Source organism: Sinohyriopsis cumingii, chromosome 19 (genome assembly GCF_028554795.1).
Source record: "Sinohyriopsis cumingii isolate HCF-2022 chromosome 19, ASM2855479v2, whole genome shotgun sequence".
Taxonomy (NCBI): domain Eukaryota; kingdom Metazoa; phylum Mollusca; class Bivalvia; order Unionida; family Unionidae; genus Sinohyriopsis; species Sinohyriopsis cumingii.
Genome location: NC_142979.1, coordinates 15,926,926 through 15,942,730, shown reverse-complemented (window position 1 = coordinate 15,942,730; position 15,805 = coordinate 15,926,926). Strand labels below are relative to the sequence as shown.

Sequence of the window (15,805 nt, the reverse complement as noted above, 5' to 3'; positions counted from 1 at the left end):
GATTTTGTTTTCATAGACTTGAATGAGTTACAAAATGAAGAACTATTTGTATGAATATAAACTTGAAATATATGCGTACATCATCAAGATGTTGGATAGGTTTAATAATGAGCAAGATCCATTAAAGAGATAATCTTGGATCTGATTGGCTGCGCTCTGGAGGCCATAATTTTGATCCAAGTCTGATTCAAATTAAATATATGCTTAAATCATCAAGATCAATAATGATTAAGATCAAGTCATAATAGTGATCTTGCTTATGATGTCCTAGCTTGTTATGCCCCTGGCCAAACTTGAAATATATGCTTATATTAGGATTTTGGATGTGTTTAAAAAAATCGGCATGAGTTCTTGCATCTGATTGGTTAAATTTGTCACCTCTCTGAAAACCATTATTTTAAGGTTGGAATAGAGTCTTATATCATCAAGATCATGCAGTTTTGATAATGAACAAGATCACACATAATAATGAGGTGATATTACATCCAACTAGGTCAGCAAGTTACGATTATTTCGGAAACTTCTTTGCAATTCAGTTTTGATGAAACTCTGGAGATGGGTTTGCATTGTGAGATCTCAGATGGGTAGAATAATTAATACGGTCCACTTATAGTAATAAACTGATCTGCATTCTTTTTGATAAAATTTTAATCAAACTTAGAAGACCAATTTATTTAATAAGTATCTCTGACAAGTTCAATTATGGGCGACATCCACACCTATTCATGAGATCTTGTTTTGGATGAATGGGTGGGTACTGAATCGGCAGTACTGAATTGTATCTTCCTAGCAATACATTCTTTCATAATCCTGCTTAGTGAAATAGTCAACTGTACTCTGATATAAACTAAGTAAGGCCTGTTCCATTCAAACTATCATGGAAATCAGGAAAGGCAGATTAAAAAAATTAATACATGCAAAGATACTTTTATTACTCGAGTTCATATGAAAATTCTAAATTGCATCTATTGGTGGCTACTCCAGATTGAAAGTCCCTTCTCAGAGTCCCACGTTTCACTGGAACAGTACCTAGTGATAGTGAGGCTTTTGTTCCACACAGTCAACAAAAATTGTGAGTGGTTAGGGATGTATATTCCAGTTTACTGTTGTCCAACCTGGCAGATGAGTAGGCATGTGAACAACTGTTCAGTGATCTGGATGATAACTTAGGTGCCAGTTATAAGATTTATGTGCAACTTTGCACAGTTGAGCCCCATAGCCCAAGCATTATTTCAGATTATAATTTATAACATTATTAAAAAGTTAAGTTTTTGTTCTTCTTAGCCTAAAAATTATCATGACTGATTTTGGGGATCAGGAGCACTAAGTTTATGGTATTGCATTTAATTTCCATACAATAACTTCGGTATTGCATGACACAAGGTATTTGCTCAAGACTATGTACACAAGCTATCCTCTGCCCAAAATAGATAACTATTGGTTGGGATGGTGGTAAGTTAGTACCTTTATTTTCAAAGTTGCTATTACAGTATATGCTGGCTTACAAGTCATTAATTTTTTTACCTGAAAGTTAGTTTTTTTTTTTAAATATTCTGAATCAACTTGTATATGGATCATGTCAGGGCTGTCATTAAAACATACATGGGACACAGGGAAGGCACTTTTTAAAGTGGGGTACCTACCCATAGATGCAGTTTAAAATTTTCTTATAATATTAATATGAACTCTGTGAAATCAAAGTACCCTGGCATATATTTTTTTTAAACTGCCTTCCCTGGGTAGCATGTATGTTTAAATAGAACAGCCCTCATTAAAATTGCTCAGTAATCTGCATAATCATCAACAGGTAACATAATCAGCATAATCGTCAACAGGTAACATAATCAGCATAATTGTCAACAGGTAACATAATCAGCATCGTCAACAGGTAACATAATTGTGCCAATTTTTGTTCAATTATGATGTCAATAAATTGTTATAAATTAATGACAGCTTTTATATTATATGTTTTATGATTATTTTGTATGTGTTTGTATGTACTTATATTATCTGATTTCTCAAACATGAAATAAGGGAAATAATTACAGGTAAAGAGTTCACAATTCACTGGCCAGCTAGCACATTTATGCTCTGTACTTTATAGTGTACTAATAATGTAAAGCATATAGTGCCTAAATATGAAATGATTTTGCTTTATTCATCTTTTTTTTTAAACATACTTCATTCTTCCTGATCACAAAGTAGCCATTTTCTGTTCAATCCTTTAGGTCCTATCATTTGTACAATTACCCCGTACAAATCATCCAACTTCCCTCACAATGCATCACATCAATTCGCACAAGACTTTAAAAGCAACTTTTAAGCTGGATGTTGGTAAGTCCGTGGAAGAGAATGGTGGAAATATGACATTTCACTGGAAATATGATGCAAGTGAAAAATGTATCCAGAACTGGCATAAAGCTAAGGTAGCATTAGGCAATACAGAGAAAGCAAATCGTGGCTGCACAGCAAGATGGAGCAATATTGAGGATAAGTTAGAATACGTCTTCACACAAAACATCATGTGTTGTAGAATAAACTCTATTCAGGTGAGATCTGAGGCCAAAGAAATGCAACTGATTTAGGAATTGAATGTTTCAGTGGCAGTACATTGTGGTGATTTTGATTCTTGTAAAAAAGGGGCCATGGGATATGAAATACTTTGGCTCAGAAACTACCAGTGCACTTCTGGAGAAGTTGAGTAATTTCTGTGAAAACATGCAATACAGTATTTAGGAAATGCAGAGTGTACATGGATGAAGGACGGAAAATAAAATTAGTTGTTGTTGTTGTTGTTGTTGTGGGGTTTAACGCCATTTTTCAGCACGATAGGCTATACATGGCGGCCAGTATTAATGGTGGAGGAAGAACCCGGAAAACCCCGGAAAGAACCACCGACCCACGAGAAGCTACTGGCAAGCTTTCTCACATGCCCACATTGGCTGAATCTTAGACTCGAACCGCTGCAGACAGAGGTGAGATGGCAGTGATCCGTAACGAAGAGCGCTTTAGACCACTCGGCCACTCGAATAAAATTAGTGAATTCATCTGTATGTGACTACTCCACAAGAAAATGATGCCAATTCTATAAAGTGCATCTGTAGGAAACATATCCACAACAAAATTACAAGAAATTCTAAATTGCATCTAAAGGTGATTACAATAAATGTGCCTTCATGGGCCACATGCATGCTTTACTGGAACAGCCCTAAGTAGAACTTACATGAACGAAATTATGACAGAACTGCTTAAAGGGAACTTAAATAAATGAAATTAGGACAGAGTTGCCTAATGGAAACTTGACTGAAATTATGACAGAACTGCTTAATGGGAACTTTAAAGAATGAAATTAGAACAGAGTTATCTAATGGGAACTTGACTGAAATTATGACAACTGCTTATTTCAAACTTGAATTAATGACACTGAGACAGAACTTCTTAATGGGAAGTTAAATGAATGAAATTAGGACAGAACTGTTTAATGGGAATATGAATGAATGAAACAATGACAGAACTGCTTAATGGGAACATGAATTAATAAAATTAGGACAGAACTGCTTAATGGGAACATAAATTTATGAAATTAGGACAGAACTGCTTAATGGGAACATGAATTATTGAAATTAAGACAACTGTTTAATGACAACTTGAATGAAACTACGACAGAAATGCTTAATGGGAACACAAATGAAATTATGACTACTGTTTAATCTTAAATTAATGAAATAATGACAGAACAGTTTGACGGGAACTTATATTGAATAAAATTTTGACAGTACTGTAAAATAGATATTTAAATGAATAAAAAAAGTAAACTTTTACAAAGTTTCACAAATTTTATAAGTGAAAGAAAATAAGAAATTGACTATCTGGGCTTCGATGATGGCATTTAATTGACTAAAAAGACAGAAGTGTAAGGTATGATGGAGATATGAAACAATAGTTAATTTCGAGTTCACATGTAGCATCATATCCCACCCAGTCATCCTGACACCAGGCCGACCAGTCCTAACACTAACCTCTTAATGCTGAGCGCCAAGCAAGGCAGCTGTTAGTACCATTTTCATAAGTCTTTGGTATGACTCGGCCAGGGTTTGAACCTACGACCTCCCACATCCAAGGCGGAGGCTCTAACCACTAGTCCAATGGAGCAGTAATGAGTGAGAACCCAACCCAACAAGACATTAATACAAGTAGTGAACTATATACAGACAACATAAAGACAAATTATTGTCCCTCTTTATTTTGATATGGTGAGTTGTCAGAAACTAAAAATAAAACAACTAAATCTCAAATTACATTTACATGCAGACTGATACATAATATGTATTACAATTATGTTTAGTAAAAAGTAGCTTTTCTGATCAGCATTTTATCCCATTATTTTTCAAATTGTGTCCATTCTATCTTTCTTACTCATGCAAAGTTACCATATCCAGACCCATGTGAGATGTTTTTATTAATCAAACTATTTTTCTCATGAAAAGGTTTGTTCCCCATTACAAGATTCAGCCTTTTCTTATTAGTATTATAGATTTATATGCCCTTTTTGAAAACTATTTACAAATAATATTTTTTGTGGGCGTTCTTCTATAAGTGCTTGCTTGCTGACAGATCTAGTTTTATGTAAAGGTCCTGTTAATAAATCATAAATCCTTTAAACTAGAGTCATTTTGTGTTCAACAAGTCTGGGGGTATACAGTACAGTAGTCAAAAAAATTTCCAATGAAGCAGGTGTGATAACAGGACACCATAGTTATGTCAATGCAAAACCTGTAAAAACCTAATTGAAATGAAAATTATCATCTTTCAACATCTCTACTTGCACTTTAGGTTTACTGTGCAGTAGTCCACATAACACTAATTAAATATTAAATTTTAAAATACCAAGCTGAAACTCCCAATATAGCGCTGAATCGCCAAACAAGCCCAGGTCAGATGCTTTTTCTCTGGGAAGGCAACTCACTCCCATTGCCCTGATTAGCCCTGGTAAGCTGCTGTGATATATCTGAGGCAAGGTACTCAACTCCCATTGCCCTGATTAGCCCTGTGATATTTCTCAGGCAAGGTACCCAACTCTCACTGCCCTGATTAACCCTGTGATATTTCTCAGGCAAGGTACTCAACTCCTACTGTCTCAGCACTCTTCAGTCTTTCATGTAAATCATCTAATCAGAGTTTCATGCAGCTGTGGTGGCACTCACCAGATAATATGTACTTTTGAGAGAGTGACATATGTAAGGTGAAGTAGTTCGCATTTAAAACATGCACAGTGGAGAGAATGTTTGCATACCTCTATGCTACATTAATGTAATGTGGATGATATTTCTTTTGGATATTGTACTTTTGGAAATTTTACATGATTTAAGCACACTGCTAACTAAAATGACTGCTCCCTTGTGTTAAAAAATCAGTCTGAATTAGTCTAAAGTATACTATACATAGCAGCTATTAAAATAGGGAAAATGAATTTTGCCAGACTAGACAATACCAGCTTCTGAAAGTGCAATGAATGAATTACCAAATATATAAAATGTAAAAAAAGTTATCGGCTCTTTTTTATACAATTGACCTCTGAAGTTCAGGAAGTGAAAATGACCAAGTAGAGCTAGCACTTTTTTGAAAGGTGCACATTTGAAGTAAGGCCAAGCTGTATACTCTATAACCCATAGTACACCCATCAATCATACACCAAAATAAAGGGAATTAAAGGTTCTTTGCATTATACCTAAGATATACAAGGTCTTTTTTAAATAGCCAGTATAACCAGTGAGGAAAGCCGGGGACATTCTTTTTCTTTAAATTCCTAACCCTATGCAAAATGCGAAACTGTATAGCGCCACCTGTAGCAATTTTTCAAAATTTTTTACTTCATTTTGTAACTTTATGGACAAATTTTTTTTGGTGGCTGAGAGGTCCACGATACTTGCTCACATCTCACCTCAGTCTACACTTGAGCTTGATTCTCAGCTCAGTTATGTGAGAATGCCTGTCAGTAGCTTCCTGTGGATTGTGGTTCTTCCTGTGATCTTCATCCACCAAATATACTACCTGCCATTACAACCTATTATGCGCTGAAAATAGTGTTAAGCCCCATAAAAAAAGAAACATGAACCTTTAGGGCTGCAGTGGAAGTAAGTTTTACAAACACACATGTAGTTTTTGTTGTTGTTTCTAAGTACACTAAAGGTCTTTATAATTCTTGCCACAGCAAAACTTTAACTGCACTGTTATAACCTGACTGCATGAAATTTAGGACATTTACAATAAAAAGACCACTGCACTGTATACCCCCAGAAATCAAGATTCTATGATAAATAAAACTGTTATAATTATGAGGCACATATGAATCTATTACAATGATACACATCAAATTATCAACAAAAAAAACATGTAAAAATAAACAATGCCTGACAATAAAATACCACAAAATTTCCTCCAAAAGATGTTTTGCATCATACAAAATTTAAACAGAAAAATGTCCAGTCAAATTTTGCAAGCACAATTTCCATGTTCATCCAATTAGTATAGAAACAAACTTATTCTTTGGACAACACCATTAATTCGGTGTACCTTTTGACAATGCTAATTCAGTGTGTCTTTTGACAATGTTAATTCGGTGTGTGTCTTTTGACAATGTTAATTCAGTGGGCCTTTTGACGTTAATTCGGTGTCAGCTTTTCAAGTTAGTATGCTCTTTGTTGCTGTCTGTTTTGTCTGCGATCTGAAAATAGAGAAAACAAAATTATACCATCTGTAATACTTTAAAAGCCTATTACACAATTATGCCCTGATCTGCATGTCACATGCCTGATCAGTGACTACTATTTAGCCTTGTCTTATTAATCTATCGAGGGCTGGACCAAAATACATTTTGGCTGTTATGATGCACAGCCCTTCACCACCTTGTTATTAGTGTTGTAACTGTAGTTGTTGCCACCAAGGTCCTCTTATAATCATTGTTTAATTTGTTATCACTGTCCACAGTTCATGTTGGTTTTTACTCCTCTCAAACTGTTATTAAAACACACACACACACATGCACATGCCTATCTGTATATCTACATACCTTGTCAGTGCTGATCAATGAATCAATTAATTCATTTATTTAAGGCACAGGTAAGACCAATTTCATACATCCTAAACTTTTAGTTGGAATTAGTATTTTTCTAGCAATATAAGCTATCACACTGCTACTTCTGCAATATTATATCATATGAACTGCAATGTTAATTAAAAATTTTAATCTAAAATTTTTCAGACTGCTCCTTTATGAAGTACAGTGAAGTGTTTATCCAGGGTTAACTGATTATTGCTAAAACTGCTACAGTTCAATAAATAAAATGACAATGGTTCATTTTGCTAGATCAGCATATACTTTAAATCAAGTCGCATTCATGCATCGTTGTAAGCCGCAGGCAAAAGTGTTCATTTATCACCCATGTACTGAGAGATTTCGTTTTAAAGGAGTTTAAAAAACCAACAACTATACAATGTAACAATCTTCTGCACATCAGTGTGGACATCTTATCAATTGATACGTGACTGTGTTTGAAAGAGAAACTGTGATTGGCTTATTCAAACAATGTGAAAGGTCATGTTAGGTCACAATGGGAAGAAAATTTTCATTGCAGTGATTTGTTAAGCAGGTTTATGCATATTCTTGTGAAACAAGGAAATATCTGTACTGGAAGGCACTGGTAATACTTAAGTTTAGCAGATTATCGCCCCGGCTTGCAATGATGCATTCATGTTGCACTGAAGAAACTATTCAATATTTTCACGTAATAAACATATATAGTGGATGAACTTTTGCATGAAGTATTGTCAAACACATAATACGGGATTACTTTTGTTGACCGAAAACGCTATATGGAGTCAATGATGGTACGGAAATGAACGTCACAAAACATAAGATTTAAGAACAAATGTTCAATGTGATGCCTAAGTCAAAGGAAAAGAAACCGATATGGATAGTTGGCAACAGATCACGCTAATGCAAATCTGGTTCTATGAAGTTCTCGTTAGATGTGCACCAAAGAAAAATGCAAATCTGGTTCTATGAAGTTCTCGTTAGATGTGCACCATAGAAAAATGCAAATCTGGTTCTACGGAATTCTTGTTTGTGCACCATATATAGAAAAAAAAGTTTGTTATCAAATCGATAATTTCTCAACACTTACTCCAATTCTGCTGATTCTGCTGGTAATTCTGGTCACGATCACGGTCTGGAATAATACATGAGAAAACAGTGAAAATATTTGCATATTAAAACAGCTCTTATTTCATGTAAATAGTTTATATTTTAAAAAAAAGAAATCTCCCCAAACTGTATTAAAAAACAAAGTATGGTACAGCAACTTTTATTGGTTTATAATCCAAATCACCGAAGAACAGACCCTACTTAATTACTTTTCAATGCTTCTCTTGCCTTAATACTCCTCTATTTTCATTAATGTTTTTCCTTCAATTATGTTCCTTTTATGGGATTTAATTTATAAATAATTTCTTTTCATATGGCTATTCAGACTCCATTTCAAATGACTAAAATTCATCCACTACATTTACATAGAAACAAAATAAGGTTTTTTTATACTTAAACAACGTAATTTTGCCAATGATTTAAATACAAAATGAAATACTTTGAAATGTTGCAAGGTTATTTTCATGTACAAAAAGAAAATGCTATCACTCAAATGCACAAGCACATACAAACAAAGGTACAAACTCTCTGAGTGGGGGGTGCATGACTTGTGGTGAATCACAAGTTCTAAAATAAATCTCAACACTTTAAAATTGGATAATAAAAGTAAATCTGGCACATGAATGTCCACTGGTTTGTGCACTGCATCATCATGAATGTCAGTACTTGAATCTGTGACCTATATTTTGAAGACATCCAGAATGTGATATATGACACATAATGTAGCAGAGATCTTGGAATGTACCATATTGGAATGTGCCAAGTTTTATTCCTCTATTTTAAACAGTTGTTGAATTAAAGGGCAGAAATGAACAAGAATCTCTTGAAGGGATTGGTGCTTTACTGGCCAAAAGGAATTTTTTGGAATTCAAGACATGACCATTTCTCTCTTGTAACTGCTGAGTGTTGAAACTATTTCTGATATTCTTCAGCAACAACAAGAGTTTCAAATTAGTGGCAGTGTATGTCAACATTTGGGACCAACAAGACATAATAAGTCTTTTGGAAGGATGAAGAAGAACAGACCACTTTTCAGGTTTATGACCAGTAGAACTAAAAAAAATGACTGCTGACGTTTTCCTTTGATCTCAAAGACATGCAACACACTTCGGTCTGGAAGACATGACCCCCAAATGTGGTATGCACCATACACTGATCTCAAAGACATGATCCCAAATGCGGTATGCGGTATGCAACACACTTTGGTCTCAAAGACATGACCCAAATGTGGTATGCAACAAATCTTGACCTCCAAAAGGTGACTTCAGATGTGGTATGCAACACACCTTGATCTCAAAGACTCCAAATGTTTTACGCAACATACTTTGGTCTCAAAGACATCACCCTACATGTGGTATGCAACATACTCTCTTGTAAGAACAAGTAAATATAATAAATATCAATTTATCTCAAAAGCCATAAAAGTTGCTGTGTGGAACATAAAGTATAATGGATGGACATTGTTTTTTTGGATTTAACACCATTTTTCATCACATGATAGGCTATAACTGGTAACAGAAGAACCAGGAAAACACCCAGTAAAAACCACCAACCCATGGGAAGCTATTAGCAAGCTCTTTTCTCATACCTACATTGGTCAAACCTGAGACCTGAACCCATGCAGACAGAGGTGAGTTGGCAGTGATTGGTAAAGCCAACCACTTCACACCACTTGGTCAGATGGATGGATACAAAAGCAAATATCCATTTATATTTCCCATGTTTTAAAAAAAAAAAAAATATCCATAAGAAAAATGTCTGATCCCCTCAACCAACCATAGCTATAATGACTTACATAGGTAACAATAACAATTAACATATTTGCAATTTCATGTCTCTCAGTAGGGAGCTGCCATTCCTCATTTGAAAAGCAACAATGAAGCTGATAAAAAACTGCAAAACTTGAGGAAAGTCAACTTATTATCTGATATTCAGAATGACAATTTTGGCTCCTGTGACCATGACCTCTGACCTCTCTGCTCAAGTCATTCTTCAAGTGTAGATTACCTATAAGCTTTATGGAAACTGGAACCAGGAAACTTAACCAACTAAATCAACATAAAAAGTAAATACAGTGCTGGCCCCAGTGACATCCAACTTTCACCTTGGCCTTAAAATCGATAGGGAGCTGCCCCTGCATATGTATGGTCAACCTATGAAGCTGGATGAAATTTATGCCTTGAAAACATCATACAGAAAGAAAGATCACATTTTCATCCACACTGACCTTGATTTTGGACCCAGAATCAATAATCTGCCTCAACTCATCGATAAGACACATAGAAGTTTTGAGAAGAAAAAAAAAACAGGAAACTAATGTTTTGTCATGAAAACAACCTTTACTACAAACAGATTGATGCATGGATGGAAGGGCAGACAGATGGACATTGCAGTAACTATATTCCCCACAATATGGTTGGATATAATGGTAGGCAATAACAATATGGGAAGACGGCACATAAAGCATTAGCAACATGTGGCAAACCTTCACCACCTCTGACCTGCATCCAAAGCAACCACACAATAACTATCGCTCTAAATCAGACCTTCTGTATTGTAAGGTCAGAATGCCCAAAGACCATCTTTTTTGTAGATTGCGATCAGTATTTCATCTAAATTGATCAGTGATGGAAAATGCACTGAACACTTACTCATGGAAGGTAAAAAGAAATAGTTAAACATATGCAGGAAAACCAGACCTATAGCAAACACCTCTACAAAAATGATACCCATATCTGAAAGACAGATATACACCATTCTGTTCAACCTGTTTCAAAATTATTTTTTAAATAAATTTCTGTCAAATCGTGATTGTCCTATACTGACAGGACTCACTACATGTGGAAACCACTCGTTATAGTAAAATATCTTTCTTTGATAATATGTACTTAATCATTATGTTAGACCATTCAGTACCTTGAACATCCAACCATCCCAAGTGAAAAAAGATGTCAATACCTTTTGGCTTGTTTTAGCAAAAAAAGAAGTAAAACAACTGCATGATGGATGTATTGGATGAAAGTGGTTTCCCCTTGGGCAGAGGAATATGTGCCTATTCCTGTCATTTGTTATTAGATAATGTCCAACCTAAGTGGAAAACTTAACCAAGGTGTGTTGTACTGTTTGACAAGAGTGACAGCACATGCCCCAATCACGGTTGTGATGGAACATAAAAATTGGTTTTGTCTTCAAATACATTATCATATCATAATAATGAAGGAAAAATAAATGAGTGGTGGAGGGAGTTACATCCCTTTACCCAGAGTTGTCTTCAATTCCAGTCTCCTAACATATTAGATGCAGCTTGTGTGTGATACAGACAAGGGTTAGTACTGCTCATTAAAAGAACATGGTCTTCATGAGAAAATTTCTGCACCTGTAAATCCAACAGAAGTAGAGTAAGCTGCAATGATGCAAAGCTCCTGACTGACCTGGTAAGTCAGCCTGATGATGCAAAGCTCCCAAGTGACCTGGGAAGACAGCCTGCTGACGCAAAGCTCCTGAGTGACTTGGGAAGGCAGCTTGATGGTGAAAAGCTCATGAGTGATGATACAGGTCTGACCAGGTCAAACTTAGCCCTTTGGAATGAAAGGTCTCAAAAGCTGGAGAATACTGTATCTGACAACCTTCACATGGCTTGAATGATGTTTGGGAATAGTTTCACTTGACTGCTGTGGTGACTGCCTTAATGTCATGAGCTGATATGCACAAGAAATAAACATGGTTTTGGGGTTAGACTGATCAGATAACCCAACATATCCAGAACAAGACCGTCTCAAGTGAAAGTATTTTCCCATCTCTTTTTGAGTGGTAAGAACAAGTGCAACCTCCCTGCTCTGATCGGTTCCATTTAAATGCCCTAGGTGAGAACTGCAGACACAGTTAGGGAGAAGGTTGAAAGAAAACAGCAATTTGAAACCAAGGGCTGGCAGACAAGATATTTGGGTTGACTTGTAAACAGTAAGGAAATGGCTGGATTGATAAAGCAGGCCCCCACCCACCTTGGTTTCTAAACAAAAATGTAAAAAGTTGGTGGTTGGGGAACTTTAAAGTAATTCTTTATCAAGTTAGGACCTGCCATTGTCTCAATTACACCTTAATGCATTTTTGGTTATATGCAATCAGTTTGTGTGACAGACACATGGAAAAGGAAGTCAGGCACTGAAAAACACAATGGTGACCAAAATCAAAGCAGACAACCTTTGATGGAGCAAATTACAAACAGACTTCATTAAAAATTATTTGCATATCATAGATTTTCATTTGTGGGAGTTCAGATTTCACTGCAGAAGTTCTCACACAAAAACTTATTTCAAATTACACAATTTTACTGCAACTGAGCAACCTGGCAGCATATTCAACTAATTCTGCCCATCAAGGCTAGAGTGACAGCAAACAGGTTTTGTAGGAAAGATCATTTAGCAAGGCTCAAGACTGGTTAAAAAGGCACCTTGTTCAACCACATCAAAACTGGTTCCATTTCTAGAGAAAAAGCCAAGGCATCTATAGTCAAGATAAATCAAAACTGACTAGAAGGTCAGAAAGGACTTCTTTGTGGCTTACATCCTCTCGTTAATTATGGCAAAATATGTGGAAATCATGAACAGAAGCACTTGATTTTGACTGAAGCTAACTTCTTGAAAAGACATAAGGTTTTTCAAAGATTCTGTCTGGCTTAGGCAGACTTTCTAGGGCAATGCGTAGAACAGACCTGCTCTTGCTTCCTCACTTGCTTGTGGTCAGAGAATTTGCATAGAGGTTGGGCAATGACAAGAACTGGCAAGGGAAAAAAAAAATGTGGTCAGTCCCACTTTCTCATCTGATACCTTTTGTATCAGTCTCTAGACATAAGGTTCATTCCCTCTCCTGGCTTATAACCTCCACCCCTTGGATGCTGACAACCTCCATCTCTTGAATACTTATAACCCCCACCCCTTGGATGATGGGGCTTTGCAAGGGGGGATTTGTTGACGTTTACATGCACCTGTTAAATTGGCTTTAGAGTCTTAAGGCAGTGCATCCTTTAATACGTACAAAATGTAAACACTCAAAGTAAACCATATGACCACTTGCAAAAAATGCTTACAAATTCTTACAAATAATTCCTGATGAGGAGGGTGTGGGTTTATAACATGTAAAGCACTGAAACATTATCACTAAACTATCAAAAAGCTTTTGACATTTAAGGACTCAGTATAGGGTTTTACTAATAATGAAATATCAGGTTATAATGCGGCATAACCATCAATGTTGTATTTTTTCTTCAAGCAAGCTTTTTTTCCATGTCTTAAGATATCATCCAGAAAAGAATGAAGATGGGCTATTCCACATAGGTTGATAACAGCAAGTAAGGCTGTGTCAATCCAACTGTTCTAAGAATGTCAAGAACATGACAATGGTGCATCTGTCTTGGACATGGGTATTTCCATTGCTGAAGGAGTTAGCTAAACAACTGGCACAGACAATGTACTAACGATGTCTGCTTGCTCAGAGTGAATAACAGATATATGCTTACGTTTTTCAGCTACGAGATAAAATATATTAGCTATTGGTGCAAGCAAATTTTCTTTTCATGTTATGCTTAAACATACTGGCAAGCAACACGTATAACAGACCAAAGTAGCCAGTTTATTACTGTACCCTTTGCAATGACAGCGGTTTACTGTTTATTTTCTGCTATATTTTGTAAATACATAGAAAATTTAAGCAGTAACACAATTCTCCTTGACAATTCCAGCACATTAAAAAGATGAAAGAAAATAAAAAAGTATCTGCTCCTTGTTGAATCGCAACTAGCGACATCCATGTGTAAAGTGGCCATTTTTACCACTAGACCACATAAGCATCAATAACTGGAAATATTTACTGTATTTCACTCCAGTCAAATGTCAGTATTATTTCTCATTCCATTGCATAACATAAAATAAATTACTGATATTAACAAGTTTTTTCCAGGTTAATTTCTCTCTACCTAGATTGTTGTACCTGTAGAAATTCCAATGGACACTTGTCCACCTTAAATATGACTCTACCTGTAAAAAACCAATCATTTATTTCTAAATTATTCCACATGGACAATAGCACACAAGAATCTCAGACAACTCAAACTAGGCACAACACTGCTGTTTTTCCCCTACCCCTCCAGCGTTCCAAAATGCTCATAACTTCTAAGGAATTGTTCAAATCCCCAGCTTATCCATCACCTCAAATATAAAATAAACTCACCAAATTAGAACACAAGCTCTGTATAAGGAATCATATAATAAGGCAGTGTTAGTAGAAGCATTATAGAAAATCAGCCTACAAGACAAGACCTGGTAAGAATGTGGTAAATTTGTCTTACAAGACAAAGGCCTGGTGAGAATGTGGTATATCAGTAGAACCTTCGAATATTTAGTGTAGGGAGCTTTTTAGAGAATATTGGCTTTGATTTTATAAATTTTCAAGACTTGAAATGAGAGTTTACTTAAAACCTTCAGAAGAAGTCTCTTTGACACTAATGATAACAAGCAAACAAAATTTTCAGCTACGACTACCATATATATGTACCGACAAAATTTTACAAATTTTAACTTTGATTCGAAAGAATGTTTTAAGCAACTCATTTACTTCAAAAGTTTAATGAATTCCTGGCTAATTTGTAGAAAATGAAGTAAAGACACAAAAAAATACAGAAGCGCTTATCTCTGATTTTTAATTAAAGGAAACTGATGAGAAGTTGTACTGCTTTCTTTTCTTCTAATGACAACGGTCAACACATTTCTCAACCAGGACCTGTCTTGCTGTGAGTACTGGTAATATACATGGGTGCTATTCAGAAGAACACAGACTGGTCAACAAAATGGACATGTCTTAACTGTGTTGCTCTTGAAAGGATACTAGTGTTGTACTAAACTTGGATACATGCAATTTCTAAAACAAAACAACCCAAAAAAACTCAATTAAAGCTTGAAGCAAGATTTAAAAGAAGCTGACCATGGTCCATATTTCCAGCCCATCCTAGGAAGAAAAATCCATTTCCCATGACAAAACTACTAATGTCAGGCAAGCATTTTTCCAAATAGAAAAACCCAGTCAGACAACCAGAAAATATTAAAACAATTATAATGCCATTTTATATATTTTCCAGCACCAAATATTTGACCACTGAATTGTCCCTCTGGGTATCTACAGACAAGTACATGAATTATCTATATATAATCCTACAGCTGAGTGCTGAGCGATTACTGTCAGTAAAAGGTCACAACTGATAAACAAGTCAGTTACTCATTACTGTTAGTAATCACAGTTCATATTAAAACCCTTAAGGCAGAAAACCTGAAAAAACAAGACTCATGAAGGTTTAGCTTTTGTCAACACACCAATATATGGTAGGGGTTTCTTTCTTTGGCCAATGATCAAGTGAATGTACATTTTATTGCTGGTCTGTTGAAGAAATGTAGAGCATGCGACAGTTGCTTATGTTGAATAACTTCAGCCAAAAAAATATGATAAGTTTAAAATAAAACCAGTCACGATTGTTGTTTTATAGTATACTGGATATTGGGCAACGTCTACACAAAAAACCCACATAGCAAGTTCAAAGCTCCCTGATAGCTTAGA

The 15,805-nt window shown here is 35.6% G+C and overlaps 1 protein-coding gene across 2 annotated transcripts in view; it reads right to left on the bottom strand.

Annotated features, from left to right (window-relative positions):
• Positions 1–4,227: 4,227 nt before the first annotated feature.
• Positions 4,228–15,805, bottom strand: part of LOC149775180 (eukaryotic translation initiation factor 3 subunit C-like) — a 70,764-nt gene continuing 59,186 nt past the window's right edge. For both annotated transcript variants that reach the window (XM_089944417.1, XM_089944418.1), the window contains exons 22-24: positions 8,184–8,228; positions 5,844–6,724; positions 4,228–5,188 (exon numbers count right to left, since the gene is read on the bottom strand). In XM_089944417.1, coding sequence (XP_089800543.1) covers positions 6,687–6,724; positions 8,184–8,228 — 83 coding nt within the window. In that variant the 3' untranslated portion in view covers positions 4,228–5,188; positions 5,844–6,686. The remainder of the gene's footprint in view (positions 5,189–5,843; positions 6,725–8,183; positions 8,229–15,805) is intronic.